At 46.0% G+C, this 23063-nt stretch overlaps 1 protein-coding gene and 1 long non-coding RNA gene across 8 annotated transcripts in view; one reads left to right on the top strand and one right to left on the bottom strand.

Annotated features, from left to right (window-relative positions):
- The window catches only part of LOC308569496 (sodium channel protein type 5 subunit alpha-like), a 223573-nt gene extending 212480 nt beyond the window's left edge, over positions 1-11093 (top strand). For 6 of the 7 annotated variants that reach the window (XM_081163454.1, XM_081163452.1, XM_081163453.1 and 3 more), the window contains 5 exons: positions 2878-2931; positions 3828-3969; positions 6089-6189; positions 7619-7889; positions 8880-11093. In XM_081163454.1, the coding sequence (XP_081019580.1) occupies positions 2878-2931; positions 3828-3969; positions 6089-6189; positions 7619-7889; positions 8880-10105 (1794 nt within the window). In that variant the 3' untranslated portion in view covers positions 10106-11093. Of the gene's footprint in view, positions 1-2877; positions 2932-3827; positions 3970-6084; positions 6190-7618; positions 7890-8879 lie in introns of all 7 variants that reach the window. The other variant, XM_081163449.1, reaches the window with a different exon arrangement.
- LOC308569793 overlaps positions 1-23063 on the bottom strand; it is a 113286-nt gene that overhangs the window by 29022 nt on the left and 61201 nt on the right. The gene's annotated exons all lie outside the window — the stretch shown is intronic.

Raw genomic sequence — 23063 nt, 5'->3', positions numbered from 1 at the left:
CACCAGGGAGTGGAGGTGCTGTCTGGAAAGAGTGCTAAGGGCCAGATAGAAAAGCCTAGGGGGCCACGTTCAGCCTGTGGGCCCAAGGCTCCCCACCTCTGCTTTAATGAAGGGACCAGAGGTTGAGCTGGCCTCTCATGCCTGCAAAGCAGATGCTGTACCACTGAGCTACAGCCTCTCTGTTAGGCAAGAGACCAGACCAGACTGCAGTGCATAGGAGCCAGAAACTATTCCCCATTGCCCTGGGACAGACATAGTCCCAGACCATACTATTTCTCAGCTTTCCCAAACACTGTTATTGGCATTGGAGGTAAAGTTCACAAGAGCTGAGCTTGCTGTATCAAAGTTATAGATAGCTGAGATCTAAGGTTTTGCAACCAGCTTTGGTAAGTGGTGGTGATAACATTATACATAGTAGACAAGGGGGTTGTTTGTTTCCTACACAGGCAGGTACAACCACCAGCCCTATTGGGTGATTTAGGCTTGCCCATTCCCATAGCTGGCCCATTGGCCTCCTGGGCCAAAGCATAACTTGACCCCTTTCAGGCACAAACTTGAGATCACTGCCTTTCTCTGTTGCTTATCTGGTCTTGTTTTAGTTTGAGTCAGAGTTAGCCACAGTCTGATGGCACATGCCTTCTATGCAATAACCTAATCATCAGCTGTAAGCGTGACCCCAAGATGAATTTATCAGCAGTTAAGTCTCACCCCAACACACACACACACACACCAGCCCATAACTAATTTCAATAGCAGACAGTATTTTAGCTGGACCTATGCCATGCAGGACAATATCACACAACACTCCCATAAAGATCTTACCACCTTCAGATCTGGTCTGTAAGTGGTTACTAATTCCCCCGTAATTTTATTTCCCTCCCAGTTACGTTTCCCACCACTGCCTTTCACGATATCACCACTTCTTTGCAGAAGTGTCTTGTGAAGGATTCCAGAAGCCTAACTGAGCTCTGGATTATCTTACTACTAGGCTCCTCAGGAGTTGGGGGGGGGGGGAGAGAAGGGGAGGGGAGCTGGATGGGACAAAACAGCTTTATAATTGACAGCTCTGCCATCCAACAATGCCTTATTACCATCCAGATCAGCTCATGAACTGCAATTGTGAAGTTCAGAAATTGTCGGGTTCTTTCTTTTTCCAATGCTAAACGCCCCGTTTATAGTCCAGCTGGAATCTTGGCCAAATCATGCCCCCAGATGGGAATGCCATGCAGAGATGGAAGATTGCTTTGCCAATGGGAGAGAGCTGTGAGGAAAGATTAGAGCAATTTGGAGAGTGAGTGCTCCACAGAGCAGGCAGTTCTCTTTCTCCTCCTCCTAACCTCTTTTGGGCAAGAGAGTCGGCTTTTAAGTGGGAAGGGACTAGAAGAGGCTCAGGTTGCCACCCGCAGGATTACGGAAACATTGGGAAGCAAGGATTCAACCACCTGCAAAAGGGATCAATAGTACAGGATTAAATCATCATTTGTTTCAGTGAAACAAGCTGCTGTATCGCCTCAGGCCTCTCTCTCTCTTTTTTTAAAGATATTTATTAAGATTTTCAAAATATTACAAAATGAAAAAACAAAAAACAAAAATACAAAATAAAAGTAGTTAAAAACAACTCAATCTTTCTGTTACTTATCTTTCATTTGCTTGTTTCCCGGACCTCCTCGGCCCTCCCTTTTTTGTATTCCAATTCAGTTTGTTAGTTCAGCAAATCCTTCCCCTCTTTGTTTATCCTAGTCTTTAATCTTAAAATATTGTGACATTAAATTTTTACCTATTAATAATCCATTTTTCATATTCCCTTATAATATTACAGCTAAAAACCACTTAATTTCTATCCAACATCATTCTAACGTTCATTAATTTTGCAATATTTCTGTAAATAGTCTTTAAACTTTTTCCAGTCTTCTTCCACCAACTCTTCTCCCTGATCTTGGATTCTGCCAGTCATTTCCGCCAATTCCATATAGTCCATCACCTTCATCTGCCATTCTTCCAGAGTGGGTAGAGGCCTCTCAACCCTCCTTGTTCATATTATGAATGTCGGTTCCAAAAAGCACACTCGGGTTTTACTGAGGGAGGCTGGTGCATTAGAGGAAATGAGGCAATGCACCTCCAACTAGCTTTCACGTGCCCTGCCTTCTCACTTGCATACAGTCCAGGGGGTGTCACTACCTGTCACCTCCTTCTCCTCCTTAGTTTCAGTGTTTCCCCTTGTGCAACTCAGCAGGGATGGGGGGATGGATGACAAAAGTAGGACTGGTAGGCTCTGCCTGTCATTGGCTCTAGCGCCCCCTACTGTTGGCCTCCCAGCCCTCTCACCTACCAATACCAATGGACATCAGCCACACAGGTAGGAAGTATGTGTGCCATTACAAACCAGGGTGCTACTTAGGGCGAAGCAGGCTGCCTCTCCTGTTTCCTCCCTTCTCCCTATCACACACAGACCAGTGTTTCATATCACACGTGATTACCCCAGAATGCGTCCCACTGCCACCCCACCCGGTCCCAGCAAGCACAGTGCTGCCTCTGACCCATGGCTGTTCAGTGGGTCAGCGAGAAGAGGACGGCAGCCTTCTGTGAACTTTCTTGAGCTAACTTGTCTTAGGATCTAAGCCGCTGCCTGTTAAATTAAAAGCTTGCTTTCAGTCATTAAACAAGCGTCCCCCATAATAGAACCTGCTCAACAGCTAACTCTGTTCCTTTACATAAGCCAAAATTCATGGGGCGGTTTGGTTTTTTTATTGTATTAACAGTGAAAAATATTTTCCCCCACATAATAGTGCAAGTAAGGTACAAAGCTATAAAGTAACCATTAACGCAAATGCATATTATGATTGTCTTAATTACATGCATTGCTTTTCTTTTTCCTAGGCAACTTTTAAAGGTTGGATGGAAATTATGTATGCTGCGGTGGATTCACGAGAGGTGGGCTGCTCAGATAAAGGACTTTGGTCTACTAACGTCTTGCATTATTTTATTTCTTTGTATGGTGTTTGAACCAGTGTCTCCTGCTTGCCGGTAATGTACACAATCTACTGGGAAGTTCTCCTGCAAAGCCCCCATCAAAATAAACGGGAGCTGCACAGAAAAGCCAAGGTGACTCATTCTGAGCACCCTGCATTGTACTAAAAGGGGAGCTTCGTGAGTGACGCTCATTGATGAGGCTTGGGCAGAAGATTTTTCCAGTGAATCATTCTCACTTCTGCTCATGTTTTAGCATCAATTTGGACTTTTCTTCTTATACTAGTTTTTTTTGATGATGTGTGTTATTTAGTTTACTACTTAATCATGCTTTAATTGGCAACTAGAAACACCAAAGTCCCTCCCTTGATAATGGATAAAAAGATCTTGCAAAAATATAGTGAGCCTTGAAATTTGGACTGTTTTAGCCATTAACTCCTTTTTTAACAGAAGAGACACATTAAATGCAATTAGCCCCATCGGAAGAAATAGCCATCAAGCTAACGTAATTAAAACTCAGTTCATACAGTTCATACACTCTTCATGTGGAGATAGTAGTGTCCACTGGTTCGGGCCCTCCACCAACTCCCAACTGAAGGTCGAGACATTCATGATGAGCAAATACTGTCATCTGAAAAAAAAGTTTTTAAAGTAATTCTTTTCAGATGTCATAGGCTATGCCGTAGGTGAGGCTTGGTATCCACCTAGCAGCCAAATAATTTCTCTGAGCTGCATAGAATGTGTTGTGCATTTCAAAGGAGGAAACGCACACCTTGGTTTTAGTTTAGGATGCCAGTGGACATTCATCACCCTTTCTTTGTTTTCTCCATGTTGCTTTTTTTTTTTTTTTTTTTTTGCAGCGTGAGGAGCAGCCCGTCTGGGAATATAACTTGTACATGTACCTCTACTTTGTGATCTTTATCATCTTTGGCTCCTTCTTCACTCTGAATCTCTTCATCGGTGTTATCATTGACAATTTCAATCAGCAAAAGAAAAAGATAAGTAACACCTTGTCGACCAGGCAGCCGTGAGTTGTGGAAGGGGGGCAGGGATGTTCATAGCTCAGTGGTGGACCACAGACTTTGCCCAATAGCCAATCCCTGCTGTCTCTAGTCAGAAGCACCAGGTAGCAGGTAGACCTCCGCCTGGAAGACACAAGAGCCCTGCAGCTGGGTCAGGCCAATGACCCATCTAGTCCAGCATCCCCTTCTTACATTGGCCAACCAGGTGCCCATTATGAGAAGCCTGAAAGTGGGACCTGAATGTGCAATGGTGCAAGACTGCCAGGACAGTGATTGGGTAGGATCCCCCCCCCCTTGTGATCTGGTTAATTCTTAGAGGCCAGAGTAGTTGTTCATTCAGCCCATGATGGTCTACTTCAACCAGCCATGGCTCTCCAGAGTTGTCTCCTCCTCCCTGATCCTTCTAGCTAGAGATACCAGAGATTGAACCTGAGGGCACCTTCTGTGTGCAATGCAAGTGTTCTGCCATTGAGCTGTGGGCTCCTCCCTGTCACCTGTTTTCATTCAACTGCTGGTCAGTATGTTGTGATGCACCTAGTCCCAAACAAAATACTCAGAAGGGAAAAGACAAAGTCAGTGAGCAGCATCTCCTGAAGTTTGCACAAATGACCAAAGAGGACCACAAAAGAAAGAAAAGAGGTTCTATAATTACTTCCATTGTGCAAAACGGTAACAATGAAAGGATGGAGGAAATGTAATCAAGCACTCAGCTAATTGTATGTAGCTATTCCAAAATTGAAATAAACATGGAAATCTTGTGGCCAGTACATAGTCCAAGCCATACTACCCTGAGCTCCTTGGAGAACAGGTGCATATAAGTGCAATAAATAAATCACTGCTGAAAAACAATGAATTCTAATCTGGTTCTAAAAAATGCTGGCCCAATAATCAGTTCCTCCTCTTAGGATGGAGGAATGAATCTGTCAGATTTGGTTTCTCTCCCTTTCTGTTTTCTAGTGTAACATTCAGTTCACCAAATTTCCCATATGTTTGCAATTTCCATACCGCCCCCGTCAAGTCCTCATGAAAATTCATCAGCATTTTACCATTCATTTCTCCTAATGTGGGGCGTATGGGGTGTTAGGGGAGGGGTGGTAGATCTGGTGGGGGACACATCCTTCCTTCTGTGGTCCCTACCCTGCACTTATAGAAGAAAAACTCTTATCTTAAACCTCTGCTGCCTTGTGGGATGCATTCAGGAGATGAAAAGGCTAAGGAGTAACCCAATACAAATCTGGAGTGGAGTCCCTAAGATGCTTAGATGGCGTCTTCTATATCTCCTTCTGGCATTTCCTACAGCCAAGCTGGTGTCAGACGTCTTGCTCGGCTTTCCTTTGGACCACACCAACACGGCCGAGAGAGGGGTCTTGTCATCTGGGCAGCCCAGGTCCTCCAGACATGCTGCCCAGGCTTGTGCTTCAGAGCAGTCACTTCAGTGCTGCTGATGCAACAGTTTGACTTCCCCCCCAGAGGCGCACACCATTTTCTCTTGCGACAGATGGATGCCAGCAACAATCTCCTAATTTTGTATTCAATTTAGCCTTCCGGCAATATTTCCCTTAATACAATGAGTTTTTGTGTATTATTTTCACCAATAATGTGCATTTTTATGTGCACTTCCTTCTCATACACCCATTTTGGGGGCTGGAGAACTGCCAAAATTTAGAGAAGTTTGCATCTCAAAATTTAGAGAAGTTTGCATCTTGAAAGAGAGCTGAACTTGAGTTTATGTATTGCTCTGGGAAGTGTGATTTAGTCACAGACTAACCCCTCTGGTGATATTTCTCGTGGAATTTCATGGTCATCCGCTGGCTGATAACTGATAAGGCAGATAGCACTTCTTCCAATTCCATGGCACTGTTGAATTTTGGTAGGATCAATATCTCAGTAAAAATGATTAACAAACTTTCTTCGGGATACCTACGCACAGTTTCAATTCTTACTGAAATATAATTAGATAGCTTAATGATTGCTACCAAGAATGGAGGGGAAGGAAGGGAAGGAAATGGAGACCTTCAGTCATTAAAAATGGTTTTGCTTTCCACAAACAGCCATTTCTGCCATCCAAATTAATGTTAGTTTTATCTCCCTATACTTAGGTGGACAAGACATCTTTATGACAGAGGAACAGAAAAAATACTACAATGCCATGAAAAAACTGGGATCCAAGAAACCCCAAAAACCCATCCCACGGCCAGTGGTGAGGCATTCTGTGGATTTCTTTAGCTGATACCAACTGACCCCTTCAGAAAAATGTCCACCAGAATCGTATCCATTGTAGTTATTTATATATTACACATATTTTTACACAAGCATCCTGTCATATTTCTAGAGAGGTTTATAGCACCAATCAAGAAGAAAAAAAGTTTGTAAATTGAGCTCTATTAAAATATTTTGGAGTTTTCCCATTGAATTGAATGGAAAGTGTTTGGGATAGGGCACTCTGTCACCTAAAAACATGATGCTATTCTTCCATTCCAAAGTATGCTTTGGACCAACACTGCGGTCCCCCTCTGAGTGTCTTCTGGTGGTTCCCTCACTGCAAGAAACAAAGGTACAGGGAACCAGGCAGAGGGCCTTCTTGGTAGTGGCACCCGCCCTGTGGAACACCCTCCCTTCAGAAGTCAAGGAGATAAAGAACTATATAACTTGTAGAAGACATCTGAAGGCAGCCCTGTACTGGGAAGTTTTTAATGTTGGATGTTTTATATGTGCTGTGGGCCGCCCAGAGTGGCTGGGGAGGCCCAGCCAGATGGGTGGGGTATTATTATTATTATTATTATTATTATTATTATTTTCAAATTGCATGGTAGGGTTGTCCACCCTGTGACTTGCCACCTCTGGGGCCAACAACTGCATCAACAAACAAATATTTGAGGCAGCTGCTAGGACCACAGTCCTCCTGACCACTGCCACACTTTCATATGGTGCTGTGCAAGTGTGAACACTTACAGGAGCTGGTGACAAGGAGGGGTGGTACTGCAGACCTGGCCTCATGGCAGGGGCAGAACAGAAGAGCGGGTGGGGAAGGAACAGCAGCAGAAGCACTGAACTGGCTCCACCAGGGCTCCCAAACTGCCTGATGTCACTGCTACTCAACCCTGACCCTGCACAGTCCCTGGACTTGCCAGTTATACTGTTGTCAGGATCCCACCACTGTGTGCATAGGCGGCCCTCCCTGCTGGCCACTGCTGAACACCCAAACTGCATACAAGTTCCATTTCAGGCCCAAATAGGTGCAAACATATGGTGCTGAGTTGGCTGCTTTGATCTATTGCAGTAGTTTGCATAAGCTCATCCCCAGTGCTCCGTACCCTATAAAAAAAGCATTATTCAGAGTAGTGGTTTGCACGACTCACTAATAATGACACAATAAAATTCAAAACAGTAACAGTTAATTGCAGATTTATTCAAAATCCAATCAAAACTATTCAGTTTAACTGATGAGCTTGATTCAGGGATATTAGCTTTTTGAAGTCTGGTAGTCATTTGTACCTCCAGCACCGCCTGTCCCCCACCCCCCACCACTCCCTTATCTCTTGGTAATCCCCTAGGTAACTCCCACACACCATGCCATACCATCCACTTTGGGAACCACTGATCTAACGTGTCTTTCTAATATCTTCCAGAACAAGTATCAAGGCTTCATTTTTGATGCTGTCTTGAATCAAGCCTTTGATGTCTGCATCATGCTCCTCATCTGCCTCAACATGGTCACCATGATGGTGGAAACGGATGACCAGAGCCCGGAAAAAGTGAACATCCTTTACAAAATCAACATGGTCTTTGTTGCCATCTTCACTGCAGAGTGCATATTAAAAATGGTGGCTCTGAGGCACTACTATTTCACCAACGGGTGGAACATTTTTGATTTTGTCGTCGTAATTCTATCAATAGTGGGTAAGTCAAACCCTCAACAAATACAGAATTTGGAGTGGTGGATTTGCCTAGATCCACGTGGCCTGATTGGCTTCAAGGGGTAAACCACATGTGAATATTTCTTAGGAGCAGTGACACATTGGAGCATGCAGACTCTTCTTTGGCCTACTCCAGTGTGTCTGCAGCACATCTGTAGAGCAGTTCATGGCCTCTGGGCTTAACTCATGGTGCAGAAGGCCCACCTGTGCTGTTGGTTTCCTCTGCAGCGTTTTAGATCACAGGTTACTCAACAGGATGGATGTAAGGGAGCCATGAGCTATTAGTAATGCTGGCTATACACTGCCTCTATGATCAGAAGCAGTATGCTGGGAAAGAACAGTGGGAAAGGGCTATGCTTATGCCCTGCTTATGCCCTGGCCACTGTAGGAAGGAGGTAAAAGGTAAAGGTAAAGGGACCCCTGACCATAAGGTCCAGTCGTGACCGACTCTGGGGTTGCGGCGCTCATCTCGCTTTGTTGGCCGAGGGAGCCGGTGTACAGCTTCCAGGTCATGTGGCCAGCATGACTAAGCCATATCTGGCGAACCAGAGCAGCGCACGGAAACGCCATTTACCTTCCCGCTGGAGCGGTACCTATTTATCTACTTGCACTTTGACGTGCTTTCGACCTGCTAGGTTGGCAGGAGCAGGGACCGAGCAACGGGAGGATGCTGGTTTAAATAGACCCTTGGTCTGATCCAGCAGAACTCTTCTTGGGTTTATGAACAAGCCTCCTGGTATCCCAAGGGCAACGTGGTAAGATGCCCCTGCATGTGTGTATCGAGGCCCCCAAAGGAAGGAAAGAAGGGATGCAAGAGCTCAACTGAGCTCTGTGCGGATCCTTACTCGCATACTCAGTTGCGCTTCAGCAGGGATGTCCCATGCCCTTAATTGGTAAACCAGAGATGCTACTTTCAACCAAAACGCCATAACCTTTGCTGGTTCACTAACTGGTTATTCCCTTCCCCCCCAAGGCTCTGTACTTTCTGACATCATCCAGAAATACTTCTTCTCCCCTACCCTCTTCAGAGTCATTCGCTTGGCTCGGATTGGCCGGATCCTGAGACTTATAAGAGGGGCCAAAGGAATCCGAACTCTTCTCTTTGCCTTAATGATGTCCCTCCCTGCGTTGTTCAACATTGGCCTCCTGCTTTTCCTGGTCATGTTCATTTACGCCATTTTCGGCATGGCCAACTTTGCCTACGTTAAGCAAGAGCATGGGATCGACGACATGTTCAACTTCCAGACGTTTCCCAACAGCATGCTCTGTCTCTTCCAAATCACTACATCCGCCGGCTGGGATGGTCTTCTCAGCCCCATTTTGAACACCGGGCCGCCATATTGTGATCCAAGCCATATCAACACAAATGGCTCGAGGGGAAACTGTGGCAGCCCCGCGGTGGGAATTCTGTTCTTTGTTACTTATATCATTATATCCTTTCTCATTGTTGTAAACATGTACATAGCTATTATTTTGGAGAACTTCAGTGTCGCTACTGAAGAGAGCACAGAGCCTCTAAGCGAGGACGACTTTGATATGTTTTATGAAATATGGGAGAAATTTGACCCCGAAGCCACTCAGTTTATTGAGTACGCCGCGCTTTCCAACTTCGCGGACGCTCTGTCAGAACCTTTACGTATTGCAAAACCAAATAAGATCAAGCTCATAGCTATGGACCTCCCCATGGTGAGTGGGGACAGGATCCATTGCTTAGATATTTTGTTTGCTTTCACCAAAAGAGTGCTGGGGGAGTCCGGGGAGATGGACGCCCTCAAGATACAGATGGAGGAGAAATTCATGGCTGCCAACCCCTCGAAGATTTCTTACGAGCCCATCACAACCACGCTCAGGCGGAAACAGGAGGAAATTTCTGCCATCGTCATTCAGAGAGCCTACAGGAGCCATCTCTTCCAACGCTCCCTCAAGCAGGCTTCCTTCCTATACCGCCAAAAAGCCTGCCCCCTAGGGGAGGACGCTCCCGAGAGGGAAGGCCTCATCGCGTTCATGATGAGCGAGAACTATGGGAGGCCGATAAACAAGTCAGAAACTCTGTCCTCCACCTCCTTCCCTCCTTCCTACGACAGCGTCACCAGGGGCACCAGCGACAACTTCCAGCTAAGGTTGACCGACTCTAGCAAAAGCGACGAGCATCTAGACGATCAGCTGTCGCCCGACAGAGACAAAGAGTCGATGGTTTAAAAATATATATATATTGAGTTTTTCATTTAGGACACTTTAAGAATATTGTTTACAGAATGTAACCACACAACAGTTGAAGCAGCCTTGTTAAACATTAGTTGCAAAGGACGCAGGAAGGGAGGTCAGCCCTGAACCAGGGTATGTCAAGGCGTTGGCAGACGTCTAACCTTTGACCCTTCTCTTTCCAACTTTGCTCAATGTTTATATTTCTATATGCACAGGGAGGGGCCGGGGAGGGGGCCGGGGGGTCCAGCACAAAGGTCCTGGGGCTGTCCTAGCAGTGGTGTGTTTATGGAGACGCTAGACTGTAACACAGTAAGTACGTTATAACTATACACAGATAAAACCTGACCGCATACTTTTCATTTTAAGGTCTTACTTATATTAGTGCGTTTACTTACGGCAATGTATGACCTTGCATTCTATAATAAGAGAGTGAGGGCGAAGAGGAAGAGAGAGAGAGAGAGAGAGAGAGAGAGAGAGATGGGCGGAGGAATCACGTAGCTCCCGTAGCAGCAATGTAACACTTATTGTATATGTTGTGAATGGTCTTTCATAAATTTATTATATTTGATATTTTTTTACTTAAAATATATATAAATATATATAAATATAAATATAAAATTGTCTCCTTTTCCACGGAGATTGATGATGCTAACGCTCTACGTGATGAACTAGGAACCAGAGATGCCGCCGCCCGCCCCCCAAAAAATGACGGGAGTTGCTTGCCGAGAAAATTAGGTTGCAAGGCAAAATACTGAGTCAGCAACATTTCTAACCTTGTATTACTACAGAGACACCTGCCTGGAATCATCAGCTGCTTCCTGGCAGTTGATAACCAAGGGAGCACAGAAGGAAGGAAGTGACGTCACATAAAGCAAGACATGGGTTGCATTTTATTTTTATTTTTGTTCTATCCTGCAGGATATTAGACACTAATGGATTCTGCTTGTAAACCTGCCAATAAAAGCACTATTTTTTTACCATGCTTCAAGAATCTGCTTTGCTTCCAGCAAGGGATCTGCTCCGACTCCTTTTCTATATATATATATAAAAGGCTCCTGGCTTTCGAAAGTTGTCCCCCTCGCCCCCCCCCCAAAAAAAAACACAGCACCATGCGGCCCACACGCTGTCAAAGTGACCGGCTGCTGGGATCTGTTTTCACCGATAGTTCCGTTTCAAGCTGAACAAGCTTCGAGTTCATCAGCATTAAATAGTGTTGTTTTTATGAGACCAGACTGGTTAACTGATGTGGAAGAACTGCTATTGACAGCATAAGAGGAGAATTGCCTAAGGAGGTTAAACAAAGGGTTCCTCAACGGCGCAACAGAGGAAGGCTCTCCCCACGTTAAGGAAGTACCATATGAGATTCCCCCGAGTGTAACGAAACGACATCTGGCAATTTTGAGGGCAAAATACCTAATTATAAGGCTGATCCCTGCCCTCCGCCCACTTCTCTGAAATTTGATCATTGCGGTTCATTCTAGACATGGTAATATGTGGTGTGATAACTGGGTGCCCAACTGTCTGATGATGCCTGTTTCTCGTGCTCCTCCATCTTGTCTGAAATGAACCGAGTGCTTCTAAATATAGCATGCAGTTATGTAATTGTGATGACTTTGTGAAAAAGATTAGAACAATTAATCAAGGATAAGAACATTCACAGCAGGGACAGGGGATCTATGGCTCTCCATATGTTGGACTATGATTCCCATCGTCCCTGGCAAAAACTCCAGGACTAAACATTGCCTTAATTCCTTAACTGTGGCGCCACCACAGAGGAGGCCGTGTCTTATGTTGCCCAGAACTGGATTAAGACCTTTAGAGGCCCAAAGCAAACCTTTTGCTGCCATCACATACATCTAATTCAAATATATATAATAACATAACCTGTAACATAAATTGTTAGGGACACGGGTGGCGCTGTGGGTTAAACCACAGAGCCTAGGGCTTGCCAATCAGAAGGTCAGCGGGTCGAATCCCCGCGACGGGGTGAGCTCCCGCTGCTCGGTCCCTGCTCCTGCCAACCTAGCAGTCAATGTGCAAGTAGATAAATAGGTACCGCTCCGGCGGGAAGGTAAACGGCATTTCCGTGCACTGCTCTGGTTCGCCAGAAGCGGCGTAGTCATGCTGGCCACATGACCCAGAAGCTGTACACTGGCTCCCTTGGCCAATAAAGCGAGATGAGCACCGCAACCCCAGAGTCAGCCACAACTGGACCTAATGGTCAGGGGTCCCTTTACCTTTAACATAAATTGTTATTTTTAAAATGAAACAAAACCTACAGTACGATGGAAAATGATGTTTCATTTTCTGTACTTCCACTTTAGTTGTATTTTTTAAAAAATCTACTTTTCCTGATTGCAAAGTCTTTGATCAGATCCTCAAAACTAATCTTACATAACACATCTGCTTCTATACTTAGTAGAGATAAGGCATCCATCCTGCTTTGTTACACAGTTGTTCTGTTGGGATTTTTAATATACTCGAACAGAGAAAATGAATGTGGCCAGTAATTTGAAAAATCCAACATTGGGAAATTTATGCAGTGCCCCCCTTCCCTTGATGCCCTAAGCATGTGCTTATTTTGCTTAATGGTTAATCCAGCCCTGATGTCACAACTCAAAACATTTCCTCCAGACCTACAAGACAAAGGGTCTCCTAGAACCAGGCAGGCTAATACTGGGAGAGGCATTCTGTAGAACAGAAAACAAAACACCATTTGCTGTTCGAAACACACATACGTGAGCCCTATTCTTGCATGACTCGTGTAGGGCCTTGCCATTTCAACAAAGACACAGGACCACACTTTTAGCCCTGCTCCCAAAATGGTTGCATTCTGCAACAGCCCATCCAGTGTGAAATTCCAACACCTGAACAATTAGGCCACGTTGGGTCATTGGGTTCCACTCAGCATAAGGCAGTTTCAGATCGTACAACTGCAAAAACAGGATTGTAACAGAGGCTACAATAAGTAGGGCACAAAATACCTGCTGTAAAAAAATAATACTACTAAAAACTGCTGTAAGCCGTTCATTTGCCTTTTCTGCAGCTGTTTGCAAACTTTGCCACCTTCAGGATAAATGAGTCACAGCCATAGCACTGGATGAGAAGGAGAGCCTACGACATCTTTGCTGCCTGAGGTGCAACAGCAAATGATGCTTTTCCCCGGTCCCCAAGCCAAGGTGCTTGGTGCCCATAGGCCAAGCCACAGTCAAGTGAGACAAACAATCCCAGAAGCACCTCTTTCCACTCCCTGGCAGTAAAAACACAGTCATAATAAATTAAAGAACTCACAGCGCCCTGCCCTTTCATGTCACCCCAAATTATCTGCCTGAGATAGTTGCCACACTTATCCTAAAATGGACCAGCCCTGTTGCCTAGACAACCAGGTGGCCCTATCACTTCCCCTGCGGTGATCCAACTCATGGCAATGACTAGGAAGAGAGGAAGGGGCCTCATGGGTGTCTAGGCAATGAAATGATGCATTCCCTTTCTCCTGTGAACTTTGGCACTTTTTGGCAAAAAAAAAAAAACCCACAACACAACCATATTGAGGAAAGTGAGACAAACTTCACAGCCCCCAATGAGGCTGTGAAACTTATATTTTGGCTAACCATAAGCTGATACTGCAGGGACGCGGGTGGCGCTGTGGGTAAAACCTCAGCACCTAGGACTTGCCGATCGAAAGGTTCGAATCCCCACGGCAGGGTGCGCTCCCGTCGCTCGGTCCCAGCGCCTGCCAACCTAGCAGTTCGAAAGCACCCCCGGGTGCAAGTAGATAAATAGGGACCGCTTACTAGCGGGAAGGTAAACGGCGTTCTGTGTGCTGCGCTGGCTCGCCAGATGCAGCTTGTCACACTGGCCACGTGACCCGGAAGTGTCTGCGGACAGCGCTGGCTCCCGGCCTCTAGAGTGAGATGAGCGCACAACCCTAGAGTCTGTCAAGACTGGCCCGTACGGGGAGGGGTACCTTTACCTTTACCTTAAGCTGATACTGCAGAACCGCAAACACTGTTTTGCATCCAGGAAATGGAGTTTTGATTACATCCTTTTATGATCTGGATACCTTTAGAAGAGGATGCTTTTCTGGTGCCAAATGGCCTGGCTGTCCCAAAAGCTGCAGCAATACCTTGGTGTCTTCTTCTGCAGCTAAATGCAGACTGCTATGGCTCTTGCATCTTAAGAGAAGGTGAATCAATGAATCCTTCTCAGGTAACCCTTTTATCGCGAGGTTAATTGCTACACTTGAAAAAGCTTGCTCTGAAGTGTGTGGTATGATCTATAGAAAGACTTCCATTAATTTTAGGTCACATTAAACTGAGCTTGTGAAGGATTCCCTCTCCCCTACCCCGGCCCCTACTCTCCAGTTGCCCCTTCTGGAGGTGGGGCTGTGGAAGGAGGAAGCAGTGGAGAGCTGGGGCCTTGTCGAGATTTCAGGAGTCTGATCTTCCCTTACTCAACAGAGCCAGATGGGCCATAAAGCAATAGTCCCAGTTCAAACCAGCAGCCTTAAAAGCAAGCAATTGTGAATATATTTCAAGAGCAGCAATGAGGAAGTTAAGAAAGGACCTGCAGGATCAGACCAAATATCAACCTCCTCCAGCACTGTGACTCCTACAGTGGTCAGCCTCATGCCCCTGGGAAGGCCCCAGGCAAGACTGGTCCCTCTCCCATCTGGGTTTCCCACCAGCAGGTGTTCGGAGGCACCCTTGCAACGGGGACCTGCAACCAGAAATCGTTGCAACCAAGCTCTCCATCGGAGATAGGCCACAACAACTCATGACTCGACAAGCTCGGCGCAAATCCCTGGTTGTGTTTTGTGACCTGTCAGATAGTGTATGTGTTAAATAAGGAGCACGGGGGGGGGGTGAGGCTGTGGAAACCGAACAGCCGTTGGCAGAGAGCAAACACAAAATAATAATAATCCTCCAACGGTGCTGATAGCCCCAGGGTGACGAGTGAAGGTGCCGGACTGCAGAGCAGTAGGTAAGCTTTTGTCAGGTCCTCAGTGTGAGCTATTTTTTGCAGCCCGACAAGCCAGGAGCTCAAGTAACTTCACATGCCCTGGGCTTGGACTAGTGCTGCGGGAGTGTGTGTGGAATCAATGCCATGCTTGAAAGGACGGTCATTCTTTCCCATGCTCTTTGTTCTTGGCACATTCACCCAGGTGCAGAGGTCCTCTTAGGCTTCGATTTCTCACTGGGTTGGACTTTCCCATTCATATCACAAAGCTTACACAGCGATTAGATTGTACGCATTCGTGCTGATTTGCTTGCAGGGAGGTTACATGACGAGAATTCATCCTGATTTCATTGTGGGGTTTTATACGTCTTCCCACAAATCCATCACAATTCCCTCACATTTCCTGCCACTTTCTTAACCGTAAAAAAAATTATTTTGTTTATTTTTGAAGTGGATTTGTCACAGTAACAGAGAGAGCTTTACTCCACTTTAATTGTGAAAACCTACGTTTCTGCTATATGCTTGAATCTCTCCGGCAAAATAGTGACAGTCTGCAGGCACCCTCAGTCTGGCAACCATGCTGAAGACATGCCTCCACCTCTGTAACAGGTTCCAGCATCCTCTGCAATGCGCTGTGGGGCCGTCATGCGCGGCAGACAGCATGCTTGGCCACCAAACACATGTAAAAGAGGCAGACCCAGTCCTTGAGATGTGGCCTGTAATCCTTGCCCTGCAAAAATGCTACACATAAACCACCAGGCTAAATAAAAGACCCCCTTCCATTAGGAAGGGTGCAATTTCCCCCTCCCCGATTCCAGTCACCTGGCCCACTTTTATAGCTATGCCCCAGTCCTGAATGTCTTTGTGCTTAAAAGCTACACACCGGAGGCACTTTGCCAGCGGATCTGAGTCAGCTACTGTGACTCACCCGCATATTTGTACAGACGACCTGGGTCTTCTCCTAGCAAGTGGCTGGTTTTGCTCATCACGGATACGGGCAAGGGTTTTTGTCCCAAGCACTTGTCTCCTTGCTAATCTGCTTGAAGAGCCAGACAGGTCTGCCTGCCAGGTGAATGGCTTATTTATTTCTGAGTGTCGAAGACGACGCATTGCAGTCGTATGCTTATAGCTGAATTCAGGCATAGATAGGGCAGCCCAAAGCCCTGGGCATGCTACCCTCTCCTTGTAGAGATGGAAATTGTCATGGAAGGCCTAGAGGAGACTGCCTCTTTGCTTTTTGGGGTCAGCTCCTACATCTTTAGTCGTGGCCCAACGGCACACAACCACAAGGTTGTAAAGCCTTTCCCATCACTTTATCTCATGGTGGGGTTATTCTTTGGGCAATAGATTTACATTAAATTAAACATTGCATTGCGCTAAAAACATGAGGTACTGCCCAAAACAGCAGCAGTCTCCATCTTTTCACTTATTGGGAATCTCTTTGTTTGACGACTCCCAGGGGGGCACACGGCAATCATAAAAGAAAGTCTAATTCACAATGAGAACATGTACATTTGCAGTTTACAACTGAACAGCTAGCTAGAGCATTGAAACAACCAATGATAATATTGTGCTAGCAAATCTGTTAAGCAAACAAACGTTGCAACATCCAAACCAGATTGTATGGATGGCCTGGGCAAATAAAAAGGTCTTCTCCTGGCTCAAAAAGGACATCAGGTTTGGTGTCAAGTGAATCTTCCCAGGGAGGGCACTGCACCAATGAGACGTCACGACAGAGAGATCCTCCTCTCTCTCATGACCAGAAACAAAATATTTTAGAAATGCACAATCAAATTGAACAAGTTCCACATAAGTCGCAACAAGATATAAACTATAATAAATTTCCGCTAAAATTCTGGTTCATTTCATGAGGCTTAAAAATAAATAATTAAAAAAATTGCAAACGGATATGGAAACGGTTGGAAAAAATGAGAAGCTGAGAGGAACTGAAATGGACCCAATTTCCCTCCCCAGCTGCAGATCAAGCTGCCATTAAGAGACACAGGAGCTGGCTGAGCTGTATTTTTCTAGCCAGTTGGCAACCATGGTGTGACCAGAGGCATGGGGTCTTCCTGCCTCCTTGCAAAAAGCAGCCACTGGAATGAACTCCACAATCCTAAGTGAGCTGCTTCATAATCCCTTCTATCTGCTTCCGTCTGTCTCATTTTAATGCTATTTGCCCGTCACTTTAAAAAAGGAAAAAAGACAGAAAGAAATATTTTTAGCCTCCTGACCGATCTGACATGCAGGATGTGTTTTGCAAATAATCCCACTGTCTCGTCGTTCGAGGGTGTTTTATCATCATCATCATCATCATCACGCATCACGATTTTCATATGTTCACTTTTGTACTTTGTAGCCAGTGGCTAATGCCCCAAATTAGTGTGAGATCTCTTCAAAGGGGGCTTTGCGATGTAATCAAGGCAAAGTTGAAAACATTATCTGTGCTGCAGAGGCAACCCTGAACAAAAAGGGTTTGTGATAAAAATCCAGAACAGATAGCAGTGAGAGTCATACCGTGGGCCATCAACCGTCTCTCCCCCCCCCCTCTCATTTGGAATCAGGAGATGTCCCTCCTGCCCCCACCCGCAATTTTAACATATCCCAATGCAAGCCAATTGTGGTTATATAATACTGGCTCTGAAACAGATGCTACCATGTTAGGGATGGCAGATTATAACTGGAATGCAAAGCTAATGGAAGCTTTTGGACAAATGCAAACTCCCCTGCCAGAGAGAGAGAGAGAGAGAGAGAGAGAGAGAGAGAGAGAGAGAGAGAGAGAGAGAATGAATATCACAGATGGATTGTCCCCTTTTGACTGTCTCTTTCTGGAAATTCAGAGAGATGGGGAGGCAATTCCATATACTGTACACCCCCACCCATTTGTCACCCTATTGAGTACTGGAATTAATTTTACAAGACTGAAAAGGTCCCAAGAACATGTCCCAAGATATTTTAAATCTGAAAATAATTGTGGACATAAGAGATAAACGTATTTTGTCAAGCCAGGTCTTGCCGCTTGCATTTGCTTTTGAAAACTCACTGTTGAGGGATTTGCGGGGTGAGGAACACTTTAAAAAGTGCTGTGCTAAACAAGCCTGTACTTTACATTATAGACGCCCAAGGTGAAATGCAAAAAGGTTCCAAAAAAATAATAATTCTAAAAATGAATTTTGCATTGTGAAACAAAATGCCATTTCGCCCAGCGAATGGCCACTTCACTCATGACGCAGCTTCGCACCTGAGCAGACGGCAGGTGAGTGGGTTTTGCCTCCCCATGGAGGTAAAGGCCATCTGCACATGCACAGAGACAAGCCCCTTTATCACAGCTTAGCAGCTGGTTGAGTTGCAAACTGTTTCTGGGACCCATTTCCTGTCTCCGCTTAAGTGTGGAGCTTGGATCATTTGCTTTGGTCCTTGTCCACCGAAGGAATGCTGGGCCACTTGCCTGCTTAGCAAGAATCCTCCCAGCTCAACTCAGCGGAATGCATCAGCAGGTGGGGCTGGGCGGGTGTTGTGGGGTCTTATCGGAAAGCTGACGGACAGCCGCAGTTGTCCCGCCTGGGCATTTCTCATCAGCCATGCTGAGCATGGCTGAGGTGGCCTTGTGGCTCCACAGGGCTGCATACTTCTGCAGGCTCTTTCTTTGGAGCCCAGCTGCACATCGGATAGATCAAGTATCCCGCTGCCTGTCTGAGCAAGGCGGCCGAGACACACGCCAGGGGAAGCGCAATGCCGTCGCCACAAAGGGAAAGGAACTTTCTGTCTGTAATGAGAAAATGAGCACAGGGAAATCAGGGATGAGGGGCACCTACAGGAACTTTTGAAAGTCTCAAGTACATAAGGGCCAGGGTTTTTTCAATGGCGGCTCCGACCTGGTGGAATGCGCTGTCCCACGAGACTAGGGCCCTGCAGCATGGTCAGCCAATTGGTGCCAAAGAAGGATAGAACTTTCTTTATGTACGCCACAACAGCAGCAAGAATACTCATCGCAAAGTACTGGAAGACACAAGATCTACCCACCCTGGAAGAATGGCAGATGAAGGTGATGGACTACATGGAACTGGCAGAAATGACCGGCAGAATCCGAGACCAGGGAGAAGAGTCGGTGGAAGAAGATTGGAAAAAGTTTAAAGATTATTTACAGAAACACTGTAAAATTAATGAATGTTAGAATGATGTTGGATAGAAACTAAGTGGTCTTTTGCTGTAATGCTATAAGGGAATATGAGAAAATGGTTATTAATAGGTAAAAAAAATTAATGTTATAATATTTAAAAATTGAAGATTAAGATGAATGAAGAGGGGAGGGATTTGCTGAATTAACAATTGGAACTGGAATACAGAAAAGGAAGGCGAGAGGAGGTCTGGGAAATAAGCAAATGAAAAATATGTGATGGAAAGATTGAACTGTTTTTAAACTATTTTTATTTTGTATTTTTCTTTTTTCTTTTTCTTTTGTATTTTTTTGAAAATCTTAATAAATATCTTATATAAATAAATAAATAAAAAGAGACTAGGGCCCTGCAGGACTTGATCTCCTTCCACAGGGCCTGTAAGGCAGAGCTATTCCGCCTGCCCTTCAGTTTGAATTAGCCTGATCCTCTATTCCCTTTTCCCTTTCCTCTTCTATGAAGAAACCCTTTCTGGGACCCCACATTTAAATTCTTCCCTGGTCTCCTTGCTGGCCCTAGTAGGACCAACTTGGCCAGTTAGACCTGGGTTTCCCCCCTCCAACAAAAATGACCCCTGAATTTTTGAATTTTATTGATATTGATGCTGACCTGGCATCCTCCTCTTCATAGAATCGTAGAGTTGGAAGAGACCCCAAGGAACGCAAGCAATGCAGGAATCTCAACTAAAGCATCCGAGACAGATGGCCAGGCGACCCCTGCTTTGAAACCTCCAAAGAAAGAGAGTCCACCATCTTCCAAGAAAATTCGTTCCACTGTCGAACAGCTCTTACTGCCAGAAAGTTCTTCTTAATGTTTAGTCAGAATCTCCTTTCTTGTAACTTGAAGCTCATATCCTAGTCTTCGGAGCAAGAGAAAACAAATTCGCTCCATCCTCCGTGTCACAACCCTTTAGATTTTTGAACAGGCATAGGCAAACTCGGCCCTCCAGATGTTTTGGGACTACAACTCCCATCATCCCTGACCACTGGTCCTGTTAGCTAGGGATGATGGGAGTTGTAGTCCCAAAACATCTGGAGGGCCGAGTTTGCCTATGCCTGTTTTTGAAGATGGCACCCGATGCCTCTACATAGCTTCATCCTTATTTCAGACATCGTGATGTATTGGTACAGTGGTGCCTCGCAAGATGGAAAACCCGCTAGATGAAAGGGTTTTCCGTTTTTGAGCTGCTTCGCAAGACGATTTTCCCTATGGGCTTGCTTTGCAAGACGAAAACGTCTTGCAAGTGTTCCGATTTTTTCCCGCTTCCCCCCCTTTTTCTAAGCCGCTAAGCCGCTAATAGCCTTTTAGCCGCTAATCCGCTAATCCTTTAATAGCCGCTAAGCCTTTAATAGCCGCTAAACCGCTAATAGCGCTAAGCCGCTAAGAGGGTTGCTTCGCAAGACGAAAAAACCGCTAGACGAAGAGACGCACGGAACGGATTAATTTCGTCTTGCGAGGCACCACTGTATATCGCAATGCTTAGCTGATGATATATCACGATGCTGAAAACCAGATATTGCCCAGCCCTACTGCAGATGCCACTCCTTGAAAGGGGTTTCCAACTGATCTTGCATTTTAGTTGGATTCCTGACTTCAACCATGAGACCTGATTGGAACTTCAAACCCCGTAAAGAAAACTTGCTGGACAAAATCTTAGCATGTACCGTTGAGATGCTCAAATATAGGGAGTGTCCTATGCAGGGCACCCCACATGACCTCTGCTTTGCAGCTGTCAGAAAATCAGCTGCTCTTGGGTGGCACATATCTGAGCAAAGCCAGGCAGGTGCCCGGAGAATGAGCAAGTGTTGGGAGAGAATGTTCACACTCCCAAGCTGTACACAGCGGATGCTCATGACTAAGACCCTGCAGCTCTCTGGGGCTCCAGACATCCAAACCAAATGCCCTTTGCCACCCCGAGGCAAACAGTGCTCCCATTTTAATCGCTAAGGATTTGACTGGTGTGCCTCTTTGTGCGGCTCATATGCTGTTTGGACAAAAGATGATGCATTGCATATCTTGGCAAGCGAGTCTTAAAGGAAGTTCCTGCCATTTGAATTGATGAACCAGGGGAAACCTGTGGCCTTCCAACGGCTGCTGAACTGTGCAACTTTTGTGATCCCTGAGCACTGGCTGCAACAGGTGGGAATGTTTGGATTTGCAGTCCAGCAATACAGTCATAACTCGGGTTAAAGTCACTTCAGGTTGAGCGTTTTCAGGTTACGTATGTAATGGAATGCGTTACTTCCGGGTTTCGCCGCTCGTGCATGTGCAGACACTCAAAATGATGTCATGCGCATGCGCAGAAGTGGGTTGCATTCTGCTCAGGATGCGAACGGGGCTCCAGAACGGATCCCGTTCACATCCAGAGGTACCACTGTATCTGAAGGGAGGCAGGTTCCCATCGCTGCTGTGGGGAGATCCTTATGCTCTAGCGCAGCCTTTCTCAACCTGTGGGTCCCCAGATGTTGTTGGACTACAACTCCCATCACCCCTAGCTAGCAAGGCCAGAGCTCAGGGATGATGGGAGTTGCTGTCCAACAACATCTGGGGACCCACAGGTTGAGAACCGCTGCTCTAGGGGTGGAAACCTGCACATGTTTTCAGATACACAGAGGTTTCTATCCCACCTTTCTGGGATCTTTCAGGGCAGCTTGCAGCTTTATAAAATCTCAATACAAACACAGCACACCAATAAAGAGCACAGCATGAAAATGTAGGAAAGGCAGAGGCCACAAGTAAAACAAGCATTGCAACAGGTGCTTAGGCAAAAGCCTCCAAGAACAGACTTGTCTTTACCGACCGGAGAAAGCCAGCCAGAGAAAGGGCCACTCATGCTTCATGGGGCAAAGTATTCCACAGAACAGGTGCAACCACTGAGAAGGACCCGTCTCTTATTGCCATCAGCTATGCTTCCATCAGCACGCGGGTGGCGCTGTGGGTTAAACCACAGAGCCTAGGACTTGCTGATCAGAAGGTCGGTGGTTCGAATCCCCGCGATGGGGTGAGCTCCCGTTACTCAGTCCCTGCTCCTGCCAACCTAGCAGTTTGAAAGCACCTCAAAGTGCAAGTAGATAAATAGGTACCACTCCGGCGGGAAGGTAAACGGCGTTTCTGTGTGCTGCTCTGCTTCGCCAGAAGCGGCTTAGTCATGCTGGCCACATGACCCGGAAGCTGTACGCCGGCTCCCTCGGCCAGTAAAGCGAGATGAGCACCGCAACCCCAGAGTCAGCCACGACTGGACCTAATGGTCAGGGGTCCCTTTATCTTTACCTTTATGCTTCCAGCATCATATGGCATCGATGTGTGCATGTATACAAAGAAGTCAATTACTAGTGTGCGTGTAACCTGCTGTGTTAGCTGGCTGCAGAAGTGTGACAAAATATGTGGTTAAGTAGAAAGAACGTAAGAAGATGTGATGAGTCCTGCTGGATCAGGCCCGCATCCTGTTCTCACAGTGGCCAACTAGATGCCTAGGAGAAGCTTGTAAGCCGGACCCGAGTGCGACATCCCTCTCCCCTCCGGAGTTTTCCAGCAACTGGGATTCAGAAGCATGCTGTTTTTGACTACGGAGACAGCCACTGTGGCTGTTAGCCATTGAAAGCCCAATCCTCTTCTGAAGCCATCCAATTTGGTGGCCATCACTGCTCCCTGTGGCAGTGAGTTCCACAGTTTAACTAGGCACCATTTTAAGAAATGCTCTTCTTTTCTCTGCTCTGAATCTTCCATCATTCAGGTTCACTAATGTCCACTAGTGTTATGCGAGAAGGAGATCATCTCTTCTCTATCCACTTTCTCTCTACCATGCATAATTTTATATA

The sequence above is a fragment of the Podarcis bocagei genome, assembly GCF_964188305.1.
Source record: "Podarcis bocagei genome assembly, chromosome: 12".
Lineage (NCBI taxonomy): Eukaryota > Metazoa > Chordata > Lepidosauria > Squamata > Lacertidae > Podarcis > Podarcis bocagei.
This window is presented reverse-complemented; position numbering and strand designations above follow the sequence as displayed.